The 21,095-nt window shown below is 38.5% G+C and overlaps 1 protein-coding gene across 3 annotated transcripts in view; it reads right to left on the bottom strand.

Moving 5' to 3' along the window:
* The window catches only part of WAPL (WAPL cohesin release factor), a 133,663-nt gene that overhangs the window by 10,505 nt on the left and 102,063 nt on the right, over positions 1 to 21,095 (bottom strand). For 2 of the 3 annotated variants that reach the window (XM_064716954.1, XM_064716953.1), the window contains 7 exons: positions 15,925 to 16,020; positions 12,689 to 12,841; positions 12,316 to 12,452; positions 10,242 to 10,353; positions 5,386 to 5,613; positions 1,383 to 1,494; positions 303 to 400 (listed from right to left, as the gene is read on the bottom strand). In XM_064716954.1, coding sequence (XP_064573024.1) covers positions 303 to 400; positions 1,383 to 1,494; positions 5,386 to 5,613; positions 10,242 to 10,353; positions 12,316 to 12,452; positions 12,689 to 12,841; positions 15,925 to 16,020 — 936 coding nt within the window. The remainder of the gene's footprint in view (positions 1 to 302; positions 401 to 1,382; positions 1,495 to 5,385; positions 5,614 to 10,241; positions 10,354 to 12,315; positions 12,453 to 12,688; positions 12,842 to 15,924; positions 16,021 to 21,095) is intronic. The other variant, XM_064716955.1, reaches the window with a different exon arrangement.

Below are 21,095 nucleotides of genomic sequence, written 5' to 3'. Positions count from 1 at the left end.
AGTCAAAACTCATGCCTCAAAAACAACATCCATAAACAGCAGCTTTTTGTAGGAACTTAAGAAAAAGTATCATGTTATATTTAGTTATTTTTAACACAAATAATCTTGGAATGCGGTACACACATACAGAATAGCAAATTAAATTCTCAAACATTACAGAAATGCTGATAAGCATCAGAAAGTTAGTACAGTCTGTAAAAAAATAAAAATCAACCTTATAGAGCTATAATGTGCCTATACACTGAAAGAAGGTAAACCAGACCTGCTTAAGAAGCAGCTCTCAGAAATCTGCTCATACTCACACTTTCCAAGACCCGTAAACATCTCTCTGCACCCCATAAGGAAGCAACCAACTTCTCTTCGTTTTCATCACTGCTTAGGTGATCCACACATTCTTTAACTAAACACAAAAAGAAGTTTTTTTTCCTCCATAAGTAAAAGGTCTCCAAAAGCCAGGTGTACAAACTATGCAGCTACTCAAGAGTTATCAACTTGTTTTACACTTGGCACCCCTCTAATGGCAGGAAATAATCATGAGGACATGATCAGCACTCCAAAACTTTTCATTTCTCCAGGTAAATGAGAAAAAAAAAAACCCTTACAACATTGTCTTGACAAGTTTTAGATTGCTGTTACAAATTACCTAACCATATATATTATTTTCTCCTGCTAATAACTGTGTTCAGCACATGACTATGTTCCTTAACTCTAAGGGAGTCCTTTAGAAGAGGAATGCGACAGGACAAGCACACATTTCCCAGACTTTACAACTCTGAAACAATAACTTGAAACTATGTTCAAATTGAATACTTCCACCTCTCCAGTTCTTTCTTTGTTCTCCCACTGCTTATTCAAGACCAAGCTTTATTCAGGTCAAGAACTCATTTAGAACTGTCCCTTTTCCTAGCTAGGAGATTCTGATCAAAACCACACTAACTGAGGCATATCTTTGAACCCTCCCCCCACCGAATTTCTTCTTGAAGGGTTTACTTCCTTTGGTATATTTAGTTTAAAAATATCTGGTCTGAAAATAATTCTAGGAGACTATGAAGGAGATTCTACTCTAGAATAAGTGTGCTGTACAGAGATATGTAACAGCATTCCATCCAAGCTTAAGCCATTTTTATTCTCATACATTGTAATGGAAAACTCTACACATTCTGTTTAACATGCAAACTACTTTGAATCCCACCTGAAACAGATTAAAATCACTAATATTTCTCAGTTACTTGGTATTGAATTGTGTATTTTATTTTTAACACTGCTAAGAAAAATACATACTATTTCTATTTTTAACCACAGGAAAGGAACATCACAAAAAGCAAACATTTTATTGCAATTCACTATTTTGTCATGCTGTCAAGGCAGTATCCCCACTATACCTTTATCTACAATATGATCCAGACCACCCAGAAGCCGCAGCTCTTCTTTAAACCAGTCCCCAGCTCGCTTTGAGGTGAGAGACAGTAACGTCTCCATTGCCAAATGCCCAGTCTGAAAGAGAGAGGTTCTGGAGTTAGTGAAATCATCAAATGCAGCTGCAGCCAATATACCAAGCCACACAAACATACGTCACAGGAAAACCACAAAAACGAAAGTACAGGCTCTGAGAGGCACCACCAGAGGGAGCAAGAATAGACTGGAAAATATGCATATCTTTTAAAAATGACAATACTGATAAAGATATTTGGCATTTTCAAAATTTCTTTATTTTATTAATAGCTTAGAAAACCCAAGCAGACTCCTGTCATCTGTTTCTCTTGTTACCAAAATAAACAAGTGGAGGAAGTAAATGGACAAATCAGTCAGGCAGTAAAAAAAAATCAAGAAAATCCCCAGTGAACAGAGCTTCTCAATCTCAGATACATGGGCTGTGCTGCTCAAAGATCACATTTGCTTCCAATGCAGGTATCTTGTGGTTTTAATTTTAAACCTACAGAATAAAGCAATTAAACTGAACAACTGCAGGACACCTTATTCTATTTACTGATATATTTTTTTGGAAAAAGGAGGAACATACATATAAATTCAGCAACAGTAAAGGTAAGTTCACTCCCTGCAAATGGAAGTAGAACAGTACTCAACAGGCTTGAGCAAACACTCCATTGTGTCAGTATGAGCCCTCCCCCCACTCCCCAGCATCTCCAGCTGCTTTTCTTGCTTTCAAAATACTTCATTTCCAAAAAGGAAAAGAGAGTTAAAGATCAGATAAGGAAGAGTTAACACCCAAAGTTGTTTCTGGGTTGTAGGAGCAAGTGCTGCAGCACATTGTCCCTATGAACATAACAGTAACAGCATTCCTCCAGGGCCAATGAAAGAATCCTTGGGTCAGCAAAGGGTTGTGAGGATCAAGAGAACACAAGTAGCAGCAAATCTACTGTAGGTCAGGTAATTTCCTAAATACCTACACCATAAAAGCTCAAAGGCCACACAATATTTAAAACACAGTTATTAGTTTCCTGTCATAGGGCAACAGGACTTCAAATAAGAGAATATAATCTGATATTTGTACACACTTATTAAGGATACCAATTTTCTCCTTTTTTTAAATAAAAGCAATGAAACCTTGTAACCCTTTTGCTTTTGACTAAAATAATCCATTACATTCAAATTTTTTGTCAATTACTACAAAATTTTAACACCAAAGGCCCAAAACATGGTTGCCTTAACATTCCAGCCTTATGCTGAGAACGAAAACCAGAATAAGCTCTTTCACCATCTGAAAACAGAAGTCACCCCGAAGGCTTTTGTTCTGATGCAACAGTGAGGAGGCAGCTGCAAAAGCAGGAGCTGCAGAGGGCTGTGCTCACTGAAGGTGAGGGCCATTTGCTGAGGTGAAGGTCAGGTTCTTCAGGTTTATCTTCTTCTAATGCAGCACAGCCAGCCTGGAACAAACTCAACCTGCACACACCTCCTTGGTTTCTGGGCTTATGTGTTTAACATAAATAGCCATCAAAAAACCCAGAACTTTTGAATATTTAAAACTTAGTCCGACCTCATTTCTAGATAGACACACAAACAAGGTTGTCTGTGGAAAGAGGGAGGCAAACTGATCACATTCTCCTGATCTGTGTAAGATTCAAACAAGCCAAGGTGTGACTGGTTAGGCACAAACTGGAGGTATAAAAACATCTGCTGCAATCCTCCTGTTTCTCACTGGGTATGTCTGAGTCTGAAAAAGCACAGAGCTTTTCTTCACCCCCAGAAGATTTGCATTTTTTTTTTACATTTTCTGCCTGTCATTTAGTACAAAACAGAGATTACTTATTGTATCTGATGACAGGGATCTACATGAAAGCAGCTTGATCTTCAACATATGAAGTTCATTATGGTCTCAACTTACCATTGCTACTATTTTAAACTGGAAGAGAACCTAATCATCTCATTTGGCTTGCAAATATTCTCTAAATACTATACAGTCTCTGCTTCTAGATGGTGCAGCTGGGAGGAAACCAGTTTCCATCTGTGAGGTACTACAATATTCAATGCATTTACAGCAACAGCTCAAAATAAATTTAAGAAATAGAGCTGCCTCAGGGAAAAACCCTCAAATACAGCAGCTGAAACTGATGGCTGAGGATATTAATGCCCTTTACTTATGAACAACTTCCTCACAAGACAAGAGACCCTTTTGATATATCCTCTCCTTTTAAAATCCATGTCTAAGAAAAAACAAGAAGAGAATTCCAGTTCATAAAAAAGCAACAGGCTAGATCAGATTATGAATATGAGAAAAGCTCAAGCAGGAGACAGTGGTCTTTGTGGCTGGATGCTTTAGCAATGAGGAACCTGCACCAGCTGTTCCATGCTTAATAAAGGGAGCTGTCTTACATTTTATAGTGCAAGAGATATCCTGGCACTGACAAACTCTGCTATGTGAGCTGCCTTCAGTGCCAAAACAGCACTGAAAGAAGACTCTGATTATACCAAATCCTAGCTAATCACCACCTAGAGAATAGATTTCCTTCTGTGGTGGTATTTTCAGACTGTAAACTGAAGTGCAGAATATAATCTCATTTCTTTCTTTCTCTGCAGATTTCCAAGGCCAGAAAGTTAATTCAAGCTCCCTGCCAGCACCTTTCATGTCTTTGTATGAAACAAGCCTAAAAATGGCAATTTGTATTCCATTGTCACCACACAACCTGATTACCAAAGTTAACAATGATGTCATGGATTATTGTCTTCCTCACTCAAAATTCAGCTCTTGCTAAAGCTACAGAACAGAGGCTCTTGATATCAATTCAGCTCTCTGTTCCATAGCCAGAATTTGGAGAGAAAATACCCCAAAGAAACTCTTCCTAAAGTGACACAAAAGTCCCAAAAGCTACAGAACAAAGTGCCAGCTCAACAAGGCACATCTTTTAGTCCAACTGAATATAGAACACAATCCTGACTGCAGATTACTGCCAGGAGCTAGAACATTACTTGCACAGACAAAGCTGTGAAAAGCTCACTTCATAAGCAATAAATCAGAAGCTTCTCCCATTGAGCCTAAGCGTTACAGAAAAAAGGCTATAAGCATTACAGAAAAAATGGCAAAAACCCTAATAAGAATCTTGAAAAGAATGTATTACAGGATGTCAAAAAATTAAGATTATACTAACATCAACTATACTGAAATATGGCAAAAGCAAAGACACATTAACTTGTTTTTGTCATTTATGGCCACTCATCTAATCAATCTGTCAATCAATTCTTAAAATACACTATTCTAAAAAACCTTGCAACTTAGCCTTTTTATTTTCTAAGCTAGCTTGATGATAGAATCCAATTTCTTTTTAAACAGAACCTAAACAGAGCCAGCTCATTCTGCTACAGATGAAGGTATTTTCATAAAGAACAAGTATGTTTGAGAAAGGAAGGAAAAAATTCATCTACATTCATGATAAGCAACAGAACTGCCACACTTTGGGTAGGGGAAAATCAGTTTCTGCAGGACAGGTTTTTTTTTTTAAATGTCAAAACCTGCACCACAGCTTTAATTTAGTACACAATACTCTTACTCCATACGCAAACCTGTTTGTGAAAGTACTTATAAAACTTAGGCAAAGAAATGGAGTCAATCAATCTAAGTGTGGGCTTCAAGCACACAGTTATTTAGTGCTACTTGTTTGCAACTGCTCCCTGTAACTAGCTACCCTTAACAGGGGCAAACAGACTCAGACAGCTGAAAACATCCTAACTTTACCCTACTAACAACTTTTGAAAAAGGAAATTTCAAATTTGAAGAAAACACTTGCAGTGCAGTCAGGAATATAGAAAAAGGTAGATGAAACAGCAGGAATCCTTGGCTGGGGATGTGAAATGAAGGATGATGCTTGCAAATTCCATTTTATTAAGCATTCCACAACTGTGAAGGCTTTCCAATAAAAGCATGTTACCCACCGTGATGTTTTCGAGATCGAGATGTTTGTTGTGAACAGTCTCACACAGTCTCCGAATTTTCTCCTTAATTTTATTCATGTCTTTTTCATTCAGCAGCTTGGCAGAGGAAGCATCTTGTTCCAATTCTAGAAGCCGTATCATCAGGTCTAGACTAGCTCTGTCTAAATCCATGTTCAAGCGATCTCTACTAAGGATGTACATTAGAGCTGCTGTACAAAGGGACAAATTCTTGGGTTGGGAGAGAAAGAAAAAAAAAAGTTAGCTTTTACTAACATCTCAGGCAGACCTTTCATTATTTTTAATAAACAAGCTGAAGATTCATAAAAGAAAATGCCTGACAGAGCCCCAGTCTTAGCACTTGCATGAGCACCCACTGTTGAATGGAGATTCCTTCTAGCAAGTTACTAATGCATTCTCCTGACAAGTAAAACTGAGACATAAAGCACTCAATATATTCACAAAGCCCTCATAGAAAAGCAGGGATTTCTACTTTTTAGAGACTCAATGCTGCAGACAGAGCAAGAAACAGTAACTCCAGCTCAGGGTACATGGCAAGGTAGGTGAACATTCTGGTTTGAGGGGATGAACTGGTGACAGCACCAGAAAACCCAGGGATCATGGGGACACTGTCTGGAGGGAGGGAGTGCCTTGGGATATAGATTCTGATTCTGCCAAATGGGTCTGTCAGTTAATAGTTTATCCAAACTTTTCCAGTATAAACACATTTTCTTTCCAGGGGAATTCTGCTTTTCAGATGCAGCCAGAGTGTGAACCAGCTTCACTGTCCATCCCCATCAGTCCTTAACACATAAACGTTATTAACTTAACCACCCATATCTTATACAGAATTGGTGTACAGGCACATCTAACTGGCTAAAGAATACTTGATTCTTCTTGAAGAAAGAATTAAATTCTACTTTTATGAGGTTCCAGAAAAGCCAAGGCAGAAAATGACTGTCAGGAAGGGACAGACAGCAGTGAAGCAAAGCCATCCATCCCTGGTGTCTAAGTACTGCACTTGGACTGAGAGCACTGAGCTCCAAGTTACAGGAAAGAGGAGAAATGCTCACTGGGAACAGAGGTGTGCTGGGCACAAAACTGTCAGAAACCTCTGTCAATAACTGGAGGAGTTACAGAAACAATTGTTTCTGTATAAGATAAATAAACATGGAAACAAACTAATTCTGGAATATAAATGTTGTACAGCTCAACAGGAAAGAGCAGAACTCTGTGTCATAGCAGATTAACATCTTGTTTAGAGTTCAGCCAACCATCAAAGCAATCATCATCTACTCTGTTTATTTTAGAAGTAAGTAATAATCATACCTGGTCATACTAAGCAGTATCAGCATTTCCAAGGCAGGATTAGGCAGCTGACAGTCTATCAAAAGCTATGTCAAAACTCCTTCCTGTCTGAGTTAGGAAATCCTCAGGTGAATAAGGACTTTAATCTGACCAACTACCAAAGATGCATTTGAACTACTGAAGGAAGGAAGAGTTTCCAAAGGCTACCCCAGCCTTTTATCACTACTTCAGCCTTGCCAGATGTAAGGCAGAAAGCATCTCTGTGACCTGTCTGCAGAAGGTATACATTGTTTACCTTTGATTTTCAATAACTTTCTCCCATCAGCCTTGCAATTTCATTGTTTTAATCACAGAAATTGTTTACTCTTCATTTACTTGCAGCTGGCTTAAACTGCACATGTCAGGTTCCTTGAACAACTGGGTTCTTCCAGAATGGAAGTGGTAAAACAGGACACAGGAATGCACACATTCCAGAGGAACCAAAGGTTAGCTAACTATTGTTCAGCCAATGTGGGACTTCAACATCTATGAAGAACTATATTTTAATGACCAGCTTTATCTAGGTGAGTTTCCTGGTTTAAAAAAAAATGCTGAAGGTCCCAAGAGAGTTTCTATCAACTATAAAGTATGCAGCAGTTCACAGAGGGAAAGTGCTGGATTTATAATCTGGGCCGCCATTATTATTTATTTCAAACAGTCAGAGACTGTTCTTAGATCCTTACTCAGAAATGCTTTACAGATACTCCAAGGATCTCAAATGTGAATGGTGCTTACAGCATGGAACAAACCTGCTTTAGCTTCATACCAGTGATAAGGGTTTTGGAAAGCTGGTTTCTCCTAGTCCCTATAGTCTTCATCTCAAATAAAACAATTCTACATTTTGCTCTGATCTTTTCAAGTGTTTAATTAACCACATTGATTGAAAGCTATCTCATGCCCTACCATACAGACAATTCTGAGTTTGGAATGAGGGAAAAATCGTTGTTACAACTCATATTTGATCAGTATTCTAAAAGAACAAAAAAACCCAACCAAAGAACCAAATCAATCCTTCCAAATGCCACCCTCACAGACTGCAGCAGAAGAGTGATTTTTTCAGGTGAGCCTCCTCCATCCCACTCTACTCCTCAAGATGCATAAAACACATTCTGCTTCCAAATAAATGCAGAGAAGAGAAAAAAAGTAAAATAAATACAATTTGCTCTAGACAAATTTCATGGAGTATCTAACTATGGATTTGCACTCCATACTTCTTCAGAATTCAGGAAAACATCCTAGTTTGAACACACACTCCAGAAATGGCAGACCACTTACACCCACTCTCATCCTTGTCTTCTCTTGCTTGTTCTATTTATACTCCAGCTTGTGGGAACAGATGGTTATTTTCTAGGGTTCAGCACTACATATAATGCACTTTTATCTTTTTTTAAGTTATTCTCATGCTGAAGACATTATAAAACCACATTTATGTGCTTAACTACTGACAGCTATAATGGAAATATAGTTTTTATTTTAAAAATTAATAATGCTTCGAAATCTTTACAGAGCACTACTGAAGAGACAAAGCCAATTAAAAACTTATGCTTAAACACAAGTCTACAAGAAAAATTTGGTGGAACAAGTAATTTTCACGTTGTTATTTTTGGGCAAAGCTCTGTACGATGGATGGCATTTTGTTTTCCCTGCTGGTTCAAGAAATGCCAACTGCCAGTATGCAACTGCTACTTCATACTCCTTATGGAAATGTTAAAAGCCCCCTGTACACTCAGTCTATTCTATTGCATTACAACAATGAATGCAGTATAAGTTCATATTTGTTTCCATTAACAGTGTCATTGTGGCAGTTTTCCCATCTTCAAAATACTTTAAGAAAATACTAACCAAATAACTGTGCATTTTTAGCTCAGTTCTTATTTATCTTACAGGGATTTGAGCCACGCAGGCAAAGCTGAGTGTGATTTATTGTTCTTCAGTTACTTTGAACTGAGATTTAGTGGAGAAATTTCTATTCATTTGGAAAAAAATTTAGTATCAGTGAAATAATTAGTGAATGAAAGGGTAGTATAGACAGTGAGCTTATCCAGAGATGTTAGTGTTGAAGCACATACTGTCAGTAGTCAGGGCATACCCATTACCATTTATCAAGAGTAGTTTGAAAAATCAGTAATTTCACAATAATGTAAAACCTGTAGCAAGAATGTACTGTAACGCTATTCAAACATGAACTATCAATTTTTTTCTTTGACAAAAGAGAGCATTTCATCAAATATACTGAAAATAGTGAATATAATCAATGCTTTTTGTTACTGCAGACTAATAATAGCATGCAATTTCCTTTTCAACTGCATGCGCTAGTTCTTTTGAAAATGAAGGAATAATGGTAACTGTTAAAAGACAGCCAAAAATACACCCAAGCAAGCTTGTACATTTTCCAGGGAACTGTAGCTGTCCTCTGCTGATCTCCTGCAACTCAGTGGTGGCAAGTGTCCTAAATAGAGTGACTGTACTTCATTTATTTCTAGTATCACTTGGCACTATTTTGACAGCTCACAAAATAATGAACTCATTGAACCTGGTGCCTATGTTTTACAATTAGCCATTGCTAATTTTTGAGGGAGATGGAAAATAAGCTATTATTCTAAAACAGTTACTTAAAATACAGCTTTTTTCCCCCCCACCCACGGTAAGATGTCAAATACCATCTCTGAAATGTCTATTTCTGGGGGTGCAAAGTTGCATTCTGCATTGTATGCCATTCTTCTTAGAGCTATTACAGAAAATTATAAACCTGACTGATATACATAGCAACTACCCATTTCAAGTAAAATCTCATCTTTCCAGCTTTTGTAAAAATATCTCAAGGGATACCCCACAGAGGTAACATCAATAAGAAGGAAAACCAAACTGCTTCAGTTTAACTCTCAGGTCATGTTACCATAAATAGATGAAACTTACCTTTCCTAGAATCCCACAGAACATTATATATGCTCAGGGAATCCCAAAACTGCAATTACAGCAGTGCTCAAGGAGAAAAGCACAAGACATGAAAAAATCCCTACAACAGCTACAGAAGAGGTGGTAATTCCCATACAAGCAAGTCTGGAGATGAGCACTGAGAGCCACCTCTAAATATAAGGAGGAAGGATTCCTTTCAAATGTATTTGAAAGAATTTAAAATACAACAGTAAAACTCAGTAAAAGCTTAAGAGAATAAGTAAAATAGCAATCCAAATCACAGTCCATTTTTACAAAATCCCTATTTTTTAAAAAAATAATTTCCAAACCCAGAAGCCCATCAACAGTGGAATAAGGAATTTGCCAGTTGAACACAGGTGCTCTAATTTTTTATGCCACTAATGAGTGCTCCCTAAAATGGAGCCACTGATCCCAGAGGCACCATTAGATAGACTGTATATATACATATATATATACATATATATATATATATACACACCAGTACACAACATACTGGATGCTTGACCTTGAACAAAATCCCCAGCCAGCAGACCAGGTATCACCAAACTGCAATGAAATGCACAGGGGATCCATACCTGATGGTGCTGGGAATCATCCAGTGTTTTGAACACCATGGCCACCATCCCGTGTGCCCGCAGATGCATTCGGAAGCTGGGCATGGCACACTTGGTCGCCAAGCTGATTACACTGGAGAGAATGAACTGGGTTAGAACCACTGAAATGAACACACTCAACAAGAACAGCAGATAAACAAGTCTTCAACACAAGACTGACCATGTGCCTCAGACCTTGGTAAACTGTTGGAATGTTTATTCTAAAATTTGTCTAAGGCAGGTTTGTAATTGGTGAACAGTGACTGGTGAGCAGTGTTTTATTCAAGTTGCTTATCAGCACCAAACTATGTCTGCTTTAGTTTAAGCTTGACTAACATCAGGATTTTAAAGGGCAGCCTTAATTTGCTTCTTAAAAAAAAAAGCTGAAAATTTCCAGTAGTTAAATTGAAAGTAAAATGCCATGGATTAAGCATGAAGCTCTGATTTAGAGACATGGGAGAGCTCATTATAGACCAAGACATTATGAGAAATTGTAAATGTGAACTTCCATGGCTATCTAGTGCTTATCTTATTAACTTACTAGTCTCACTTATGCCTCCATAAAACTTTTTATATTTATTGCTGCATTTATAATTGATGGAAACACTATAGATTTCAGAGAAGATCTGACAAATGTATCAGTAATCACTGACCAGTATAACAGTTTATTTTAAAAATGGCGTTTTCCCCCAAGCTTTCTCAGTAAGATGCCTGCCATTTCTAGCACAGTGCAACATAACAACTGCTAAAAATACATTGCTTTTAAATGTGCACTAATGTGGGAGTGATTCTGCAATCAACTCTTCCATGACTGCTGAGGAACTTGCCTCTGAGAAATTCCCACAGTAAGGTGTTTAAAAGGAAAAGGGGTCTTTCTGTCTCCAACCACAACAGCACCAGTTAGAGCTTACCGACCTGCTTGAGTCTCTTACGTCTACTCCTATCCTTACACATTGATTTCCTTGCAAAAACACTTTTCTCTTAATGTGTTAACTGAAAAAAAAGTTTTTTGTTGTGCTGATGTAAGTTACATTCCATTATATACATTTGTGAAGAATTAGTTAAAAATATGATTAATTTTGCCACATGAGCAAATAAGGAGCACTCGTATGAAATTATTCCTAAACTGTCATTATATATTAATTTATTCTTATCATAGTGTATAAACAAACTGGTGATAGAGTTCTCATTCTTATACTCCAGCAACAACATTAATTGCTAATTTCTGAGGAACAAATAAATTTTAAAGTAGCTCTCTTAGAGGCATAGAAAGCTTCTTCTCAGCCACAGTCAAATCACAAAGCACTGCCATCACCTCTCTCTATGATTCAAGCTTTTCTTTCTCTACTATTTTAGTTTAACTGAACGGAAAGGAAAATTTAGGTATATAAAAATATTATTGCATGGTTATTTTATTTAACATTATTACAATTACTTTCATGTCCAGGCAATTGATACCAGTATCAAGTCACAAACTTCTTCAAAGTAAGGTTAACATTTTTGATGCCAACTTCACAATAATGTGTAACTTGAATATGAAAAGTTGTCCAAGACCAGTTAAGGAACCTCCCAATTAATATTGAGGCTTCAGTCCTTTTAGTGGCTGCCAGTTTTGTTATTTCTTAACAGAAGATAAAGAAGAGGCAGCTGAAGTTAAACAACATCTCACTATTACCTCTGTTCTAGATTTTCATCAAACTCTGCAGTCTTAGGGATTTTATTTTAGAAATGAATTTGCATTGAAAACAGAACAGATATCACACAAAAAATGCCCTACATGAGCAAGTTAGAAAGGATTGTTTTGATTTACAGCAAGGATAACAAGTGTGTCAAAGATGTCTCTTACTGCACAATTTACTATTTCACCTTCATAGCCACACTGTTTATGATTATTCAAAATATACAATCTTAATGATTATGTTCAAATTTTACTCTTCATGGCAGAAGTGCCAGGTAAACGTCCATGAAATTTTAAAGCATGGACACTTCTCTGCTGCATATTTAATTCAGTATCTCCTTCAAACACAGGTTCCATGTTTTGTATTAGATGTCTTACCTAAGGCAACGTGTGTTTAGGGGCTGATTGCTCTTCAATCCACTTAGCAAGTACTCAATATCATCTGTGAACTCTTGATTTTCACCAAATTCCACTACATCATTGAAGTGCTTTACATGCTGAACAACAGTGTATAACTGGAAAAGACAAATATTTTGACCTAAGTAAGTTGCTCTTGGGATTTATAATAATCTTGACAAGTACAGTTTAAAAATCTATTCAGTTTTAAGTGCAAGGAAACATTAAGATGTTAATAAAGGCCATTCAAAATATTATTTTTAATAGGAAAGCCAAATTGTGTTTTGACACTGTTCCTTCAGTAGTTAGGATTACTAGTAATTCTTTATCTTAAAAATTTGTTAAGAATACTTACTTCTTTGTCTTCTTTCCTACATTTCAATGCAGTTACTATCTCTTGATAGGGCTGAGTAGGTATTGTCACAGTTTTTATCACTTTGGGAGGTGGTGCAGGAGCCTTAAAAACTCCATCATCTTTATGAATTGCCTCCTTTGAAGATAGCCTTACCTATTAATAAGAAAGTGCTAAAATGGGCAGATGTTTTGAGCATGAAAACATACACTAAATACATCAGGAAACAGTACAGGTGTGCAATTGTCAAATTCACATTTTGGGACCATTTAGTCCTTGCCTTGCACTACCAAGATGTAGGTACCTAAGCTGTGTGACAATGTGTCTACTCTTAAATACAAAAAAAACCCCAAAAAAACCAAAAACATTCCAAGTATCAGGAAAGCTCCAGTGGAATTCTGAAACTAAAACCAGTGGAAGAATAAAATGTCCTTTATATTGGTTCCTTAAGCTTCAGGGTAAGAAAACCAACCAAATTCAGTGTTTATTTGTTACTCCTTGAAGTCTCTTACCCCTGAGCACTCCCAGGAATGCCCAGGCTGGCTGCACTATGAAGCCCTGAGGGAGCAGCTGGCTCTGGATGGGAGCAGAGCCCTGAGCCAGCCCTGCCTGAGCCCAGCCTGGCCTGCAGAGCTCAGTGCCAGCTGCTCTGGCCCTGCCTGCCCCAGCACCCTGCACTGCTGTCCAACCCTCCAGCCTCACACTGCAAACTCCCCCTGGCCTGCAGCAGGAGAACACCAGCACCCATTGTGAGCCAGCACAACCAAAGCCACACAGAGCCTTGAGAGGCCTCAAACCAGGTAGAGCACACTCTTAGTATTCTCTTATTTGTGCTGCTAAATATTTTAGGAGCATATCATGGCATAAAATACAGCAGAACCTGTTCTACAGGGAGGAGAGAACTTGATGTTAGGTCTAGAATAACTACTGACAGGTTTCCAGACAACTCCAGCAAGTATTACAGGTTTCTCCTCAACTTTGCTGTATTAGTTTGAGGCTACTACAAGCTGAAGTGCAGCTTATCTTCAGATTTACTTCTCTGGCACAAAATCTATTATGAACACAAACTACAGCAAACAAGGCTGTATGGAAAAAGACCTCCAAGTGCCAATTCCAATGGGCATTTACTCACCCTCAATCTCTCAGTAACATCATGTACTTAGCTTCCTTACACAGAACAATGAGAATATTTTAGAAGTGTGGCTGAAAAAATAAAATTAACATGCAGGCATAGAAGATGCATGACTCCAGGGGAGAGCTGGAGAGAAAGCCTTCTTGTGCACTGTACACTGAGAGACAAAATTAAAATAAAAGCCAGAAGAAGCTGCTATATTACTGAAGTATTCTTTACATTCTGCCTCTATCAGGGTGGCATTTCAGTATTCACTCACTCAATCACCAGTGCTGAAATGGTAAATAAACCACCCTGAAAAACAGGTTTAGAGCACATACTGCAGCACTGATCTTATCAGTCTGTGAACACAGGAGAGCCACTGAAGGATCTCATCCAAGTCTTGGTTAATGGCTGCCCCTTCAAAGCAAACTCCAAGGGCACTTGGAGAGGCCTTAAGAGAGTACTTGGCATAAGCAGTTTGCATGCTGGGAGTTTCCCACCATACACCGGAGACAGACTTCTCCCAACCTTCAGGTGAGAAATTTCTACAGAAATTAAAGAGGCAGGATCATATGTGCAGGAACCACCACTGAACATTTGGCTCAAGGCTCATTTACCTTGTCACTTTGAAGTACTACACACATGTAAATCATGGTTAAAAACCACGTCTGAAGCAACTTCAGATGTACACCATAACATGAGCAGCACATACAAATTCCCCTCAGTGGTTTGTTCAGCCAAACCTCTACCACATTCCTGCATTAATATTCTGATGGTTCCAGATACAAAGTGGAAGTCTGACAGAATACAAAAGTGACTGTCTGAATGAATGAAACAGACATTTCCTTAGCTTGAAAAAGCCATATTCAAAGTCTGTCTGACAAGACTCACACAAAATCTGCCCTTAAGTCAGCTAGCAGAGTACTTCACAAAAAATAGCACCAAGAGATTCAGCAAGCAACAAAACCTTCACTTCAAAGGTGCATAATTTAAATTGAGAAAGGGGTTTAGTAAAAACCCAGGGCTGAAATTTCTGCTTTCTCCTCAGACTCTAGTGGAAATGGCAGTTTTCAACTCAGTTATCTGCATTTCCCAGGCAGTGCAGTTAATATCCAAAGAAGGCTGTTCAGAATACTGCAAGGAGACAACCAGAAACAAGTACAAATCAAAGAGGAAGAAGCAACAGAACACCACAAACAGGGGTAGAATTTAAAAAAAAAAAGTAAGGAAAAAGCAACAACAACAACAAAAAAAGAAAAAAAAAACAAAACAAAACAACAAACAAAAGCAGAAGAAAGAAAGAAACAAAAATAAACAACTACAAACTGGTGACAACAACAAAAGCTGAAGACCTATTACTGCAAAAATATCTACTTTCTGTTCTCTTATTTTCTGTTCTCAGACCAGCACTATCAGCAAGGCACCAAATAAAATTACATTTATTAACAATGTACAGTGCTCTCTTAGAATAATGAGTAACAACTTCTGCAATATAAACGGAAGACCCTGGATTCCCAGAGTCTCAAAAGAGTTAAAAAACAATTACTTTGAGTCTCAAAACAACCACTTACTTCTGGACAAACAACTTCAAGAGCTGTTTTCACCCCTGGCGTATTTTTGATATCCAAAATGTTGGTATTAGCATTTCTGACTGTACACAGAAAATGGTGTTTCTTTCATAGTTTCTAAAGACTCAAGTCAGCCATCAGCACTACTCCATTAGAAAGGAAAGATAAATGATGAGGCTCTTTTAAGTTTTTTCTTTTTCATCAGCAATTTGCTGACTTCTGTGTTCATTAGTAAATTAATCCTGGGAGTTCTCTCAGAAAATGGAATGGAGTCCATTATTAGAAAGCTTAACTTCAGCACTGAGGAACATAACTTGAAGTATTTTTTTGTAACTATATTGAAGCTATATGAAAGATCCTATTCTACACAACTTCCACTAACAATTTCCTTTCTATCAAATTCCAGTGGCTCACATCACAAAGTGGACCTCATTCTGAATTACTGTGGCATTACCAGATAGCAAGAACTTGGGGTTAAAAAAATAAAAAGAATTAAAAATCAGTGAATCTGGAGAGGAGATTTAGTAAACTTGAGAAAAAACCAACAGTCTACTTACTGGGACACTGGGAGTTTTCAAAGCTGGTGGTGCTGGCAGAGCCTCTGATTCTGGCTGGTTCCAGTGTCTAGCATTATACACTGCCTTTGTGGGAGACTAAAAGATAAAAATAAAAGTTATTTCTTAAGTAAATCACCAGTAGCCACTATACACTTCAAAATTACTGTAGCAATACTGTAGCCAACCAAGGAAAACAAGCCTCATTTTCCCTGCTGAATTCCCAGCAGCACAAGTTCCCAATATCACATGTACTGGAAAATCAGAGGGACTTTGAAGCCTCTGATGGTTTTAAAGACACATGGACCCACTCAAATGGCAAAAGACATGATATGTATATATTCAAACAATTTTTTCAGTTGTCTCATCTCCTAAACTTATTCAAAGGCAAAAGGTCTGGAACCTTCCTACAGACAAAGACTGACAGCTCAGGGGAAAAAAATGTGTTAGCAAACACCATGTCAGTAGAAATACGACTGGTTTAGAAACAAAAATGCAGAACTCATACAGACTTTGATGCTAGGAGGAAGAAAAACACTCAAACGAAATGCCTTAATCTATATTAATAAATTAAGAAGTCTTTTTTTAGTCTTGCTCAAAAATGTGTCAAGGCAAATCAAAATGCATCAAAATTTACTGTCCTTGAATTTTTGGGAAACATAACATACTCTCTGGAGGAAGCAAAGACAGAATTCTATTTCTAGCATTCACATTTACCAACCTACTTGCACGATATTGTTCTAGACTAATACAGCACTACAATTTTCACCATTTCCCACCCATGCCATGCATGAAGTAAACTGAGTAAGTACCTACTTCCTCACAGCAGTTACACAGTATTTTGAATGTGAAAAAACAATTTCAAATAAACATTTTCTGTCAAAATATGATGTAGTAACTATTTAGCCAAAATACAGTTCAAGCCAGTTCAATACAGTTCAATACAGAGGGGCTGCATGTGGCAAGCCTTAGGACCAGCCAGGGACTGAGCATCACCCCACACAGTGCAAAACAAGGCTCTAGCACGCCAAAAGCTAGAGAGGCAATTCTCTAAGTGAAGGGTTTCTGTACTATTGCAGGGTAAAACCCAACTGTGCTGCATCCTTCTGTTCTTCACAAGACAAAGCCCCACTGAACAAAATTTCAAGGAATATTAGCAGGATTAAAGCCTCAGCTAAGGGTTTTCAGAGCCCCAAAGCACTAAACCATTCCAGTCTCCAGACAAGAGAAAAGCCTCTTTCCCCCCTTGAGTGTGCTTTTGTGTGGTCATGAGAAATTAGGATTGTTAAATGATGTTCCTAAAGCAGTGCTCATGTACCATTCATCAACATGTATACATTGGTTATTATCTTAAGTTTCATCAGTTTTGCAAGGAAGCTTTTTTAGACAGTATCTGGTTCAGCTCAAAAAGTTTAACTGAGAAACCAGTTTCATGTTCAAGATACTTGAGTTACAAGAGATCATCTGAGCCCACAAACAGGAACAAAGTGTCATATGGATCACTATTTGAAAAAAGGTTAGAAAATGATTCAGATGTTAACTCTCTTTTGTCCTATATCTTTCTGAGCAGCAAATATTTATCTGAAATTTGACTCAGGGTCTGCAATGAACAAAGGAAGGGCAATTTACAAAGTTTTTTTTTAAATTAAGGAAGAGGCAAGTTTCACAGATGTCTGCAATGGAAAAGAACCACTGAGTGTTTTTGTTTCTTGAATTGCTGACAATTGCTCCACACTTCATTTCAGAGCATATTTAAGACTGGCAAGAGAGAGTGCCCTATCGTGGTAGACAGGGTAATTCAAGGAAGTAACAAACTCTGCCAAGTAACACACATGGGACAGCATTTTATAGAATCAGCCTGGTTTGGGGTGAAACTCCCTGCCTGTGCCCCACCTGTGTGCTCCTTTTCCTTCAGGCCTTGTGCTCCAGCAGGAGCCAAACACGCCCCTGGCAGGCACAGGGGGAGCAGAGCCAGGCTGGGTTTGGGCCGGTCCCTTGCTGACCGCACACAGAAGCGCCCACAGCTCCTTGGCTTTTCCAAACCCAGCACCTCTGCTGGGCACACACGCGCAGGGCAGGGAGGCCCAGCCCACAGGAAGCACATTCAGTGCTTGGGAGGGAGTCAAACAAAGTACACAGGCAGCTGTGGCAGTGCAAGCACAAGGGCCACACAGCATTAGTGTGTCCTCCTCAGCAGAGAGCAACAGCTGATGCGTAGGAAAGGGTTCAGCAGGGCAAACAGATAAAAGCAAATTCCTTCTAAATACCCAGGGCTCACAGGCTTCCAAAGATGGTATGCTTTTTGTTTAACAGTCAAAAAGGGGCTTTTCTTCTCCCATCTCCTTTAATTCCGTACTAAATCAAAAGCTAGGGCATCCCAAAGTGTTTTGTGACATGGCAGTTTACAACTTAACCATTGCTAGTGCAATAGAGGAAAAAAGATACATAAGAAAACAAGCAATGCCACCAATAAATGCCTCTTCTAAGAAACGAGGACATCTGCATTGAATAGCTCTCTTGTAACAGTGCCTGAAGTGCAGCTGGAAATAGTAATCCTTAAAATCTCAAATACCTCTGGAAGGTTAGCCTTCCTTTTAGTGACCATTCTTTGTAGGACCTTCCACTTCAAATCAGAAAAGATCTAAACAAGTGATTGGCCTGTGATTCCATACCTTCCCAGCAGTATTTCCTTAGATACCCTGCCACTTGCTATCTGGTCACTCTCACACTGCCTGCAGAGAGCTGGTCCACCAGAACACACCTGCAAATATCCAACACCACTTTCCAAAGAAATACGTTCTAATCAGCTGTAACACATTAGGCAGAGACTCTGGAGCTTCTCTTACAACTCAGGTGGACTTCAACACAGCAAACACATCCTTCCTTTCCAACTGAACCTCTTAAAGCAACCTTCCCATTTTCCCTGTCAGCACAGAGTTGGGATGAATTTCCAGATCAAGTGCAAAGAAACTGCACCAATACCGATCAAGCAGCGAGCACTGTGTGGACTTGCTCTGGATTGCTGTGTGACAGAACTGAAGCCAGGAAAAGTACCAATGATCAAATGAATGCTAGTGAAGAAAGACTTTTCAGAAGGGCTTGATCACAAAAGCAAAGAGGTTGGTCTGTTTGGTTTTGGGGTGTTTTCTTTAAAAGGCAACTCAAATGCTTGTGATAACAAGGTTCCCTGAACAAGCAACACTAATATTTAAGTAGCAATAATTTAAGAAACTTTCCCTTAAAGACAAGAAAACCTTGCAATTATTCAAATAACAGACTTTTCTTTAATAATTCCTTCTCTCAAAACTAACCTGGAATAGATGCAAGTGGAAGTACATCATAGCTTTGAATTCTGTGTTCTTAAGGCAAATAAGTTCTGCAATATTAATCAGCTGTAAGAGCTTCTGCTGAATAGCAGAGGAGTTTCCTTTTTCCGTACATCTAGAACTGACAGCTGCTCACAGAGACACATGTCTGAAAGACTGCAAATATTCCAGGGTGGGCATAAGGCATATGGTACTGTGGGACTCTGCATGTGGTTCTGGGGGGGTGAGTGCAGATACAAAACCAGGACTAATGCCAGGGATTTTACAAAATGCACAGAGCTGTCTCTTCTGTAAGATCATCTCCAAATGGTATTATCTATGGATCATGCTTAACCTCCCATTCCTGAAAGCCTCAAAGCTGAAATTTTCAAGAGCTGGCACTATGCACATACTGATGCAGCATTACCTGCCATTCATAGCTGTCAGAATTGCAGAAAATAAGAGCCAGGGACATGAGTCACACAGAAAATACTAGCAAAACAAGGAAGAGCATCTATTTGCAGGCAAGAATGCTTTCCAAGGTAGAAGACAATGGCAAAAGAAAACTCAAGAACATTTTCAGCAGATATCCTGACAAATGAATTATTTATATCCGGAATGCATTCAGTAACACTGTATGCCAGATGCCTGTCAAAACAAGAAGTTCCAAAAACAACCCCAATAAGCAAAATATATGAGTTACCACTCAGTATTCATCATCATTAAGAATACTATCCTATCCTGCATGTCTCACTTTGAACAGGAAAAAGGTAACAAGCATGTTATGAAGCACAGAAATATTCATAATGGATTGTATCTTTTGAAAAGGGAAAGGAATGAATATCACTCAGAGCAATGAAAAAGAAATCACACCTCAAAACAGGAAGATGGAGTATCAATTCAGCACAACCTGAACCATGTTAGAGAACAGGAAAAAAAATCTAATTTGGACTTCAGAGAAGAGCAGTATAAAACCAGAACCAAGCTGGTTTTGCAGTGTTCAAAATCTGAACTGCATCTCCATTACTTGGATCAAAGTAGCAGATTAGTGCCAATAAACCACTGCCATGGATCACTTAATTGTGAGGTGTTATTCCATTTAAACACAAAACACATTATGCACACATGTAGCCAGACAACTGCAAGCTGTTAGGCAAAGTTTAAGAGTATTAGACAACACAAGGAGCAAGGGAAAAATGTCACTGAAGCTTTTTTTGCATCAAACTTCTGAAGATCTGCAAAATGCTTTTTCTTCCTTAAAGCTCAGGAGGAGACCCACAGGGCACAGCAAGATGATGGGTCCAACACCCAAGTGAAGGATGAAAACAGAACTTTAGAAACAGGACAATCTAATAAATGAGATTCATTAACAGAAATAGTCAATGATGTTCTGTATGCTGCTTATGCTGAGTGCATTCAAAGGTCAGCTCAGAAGCAGAAGCCATAGGGTTTTGGTCACTATTTTGCCCTGAAACCTTTAATAAGTCTAATTAAAAGGGAGAGGGTACAATAGTTTAGACATATCACCACAATACTGGAAACAAAATGCTTTGCTCAAGAGAAAAGAAAAACCTGCAGTTCAAGGAACACCCTGGCACAAGCACTTACCAGCACAAACTGCTCACAAAAACTTCCTGCTCTCTTGGTTGTGAAAGGCAGAGAGAAGCAGGCCAACACAGACACACATTCCCCTTCCCCTCCTCCTGTTAATCCTCATCTACCCAAAGTGTATCAATCCACCAAGAGGAAAGCCTTACAAAATAGTGACTGCAATGGAGTTCCAGAGGTGATACAGCTGAGGTGTGCATACACCCCCAAAAACGTTTCCATGTGGATCAGTAAAAAAAACTGCTCAAGTCAATGTCCCAG

Source organism: Zonotrichia leucophrys, chromosome 6 (assembly GCF_028769735.1).
Source record: "Zonotrichia leucophrys gambelii isolate GWCS_2022_RI chromosome 6, RI_Zleu_2.0, whole genome shotgun sequence".
In the NCBI taxonomy this organism is placed as follows: domain Eukaryota; kingdom Metazoa; phylum Chordata; class Aves; order Passeriformes; family Passerellidae; genus Zonotrichia; species Zonotrichia leucophrys.
The sequence above is the reverse complement of the archived record's forward strand: the minus strand, read 5'-3'. Positions and strand labels throughout refer to the sequence as shown.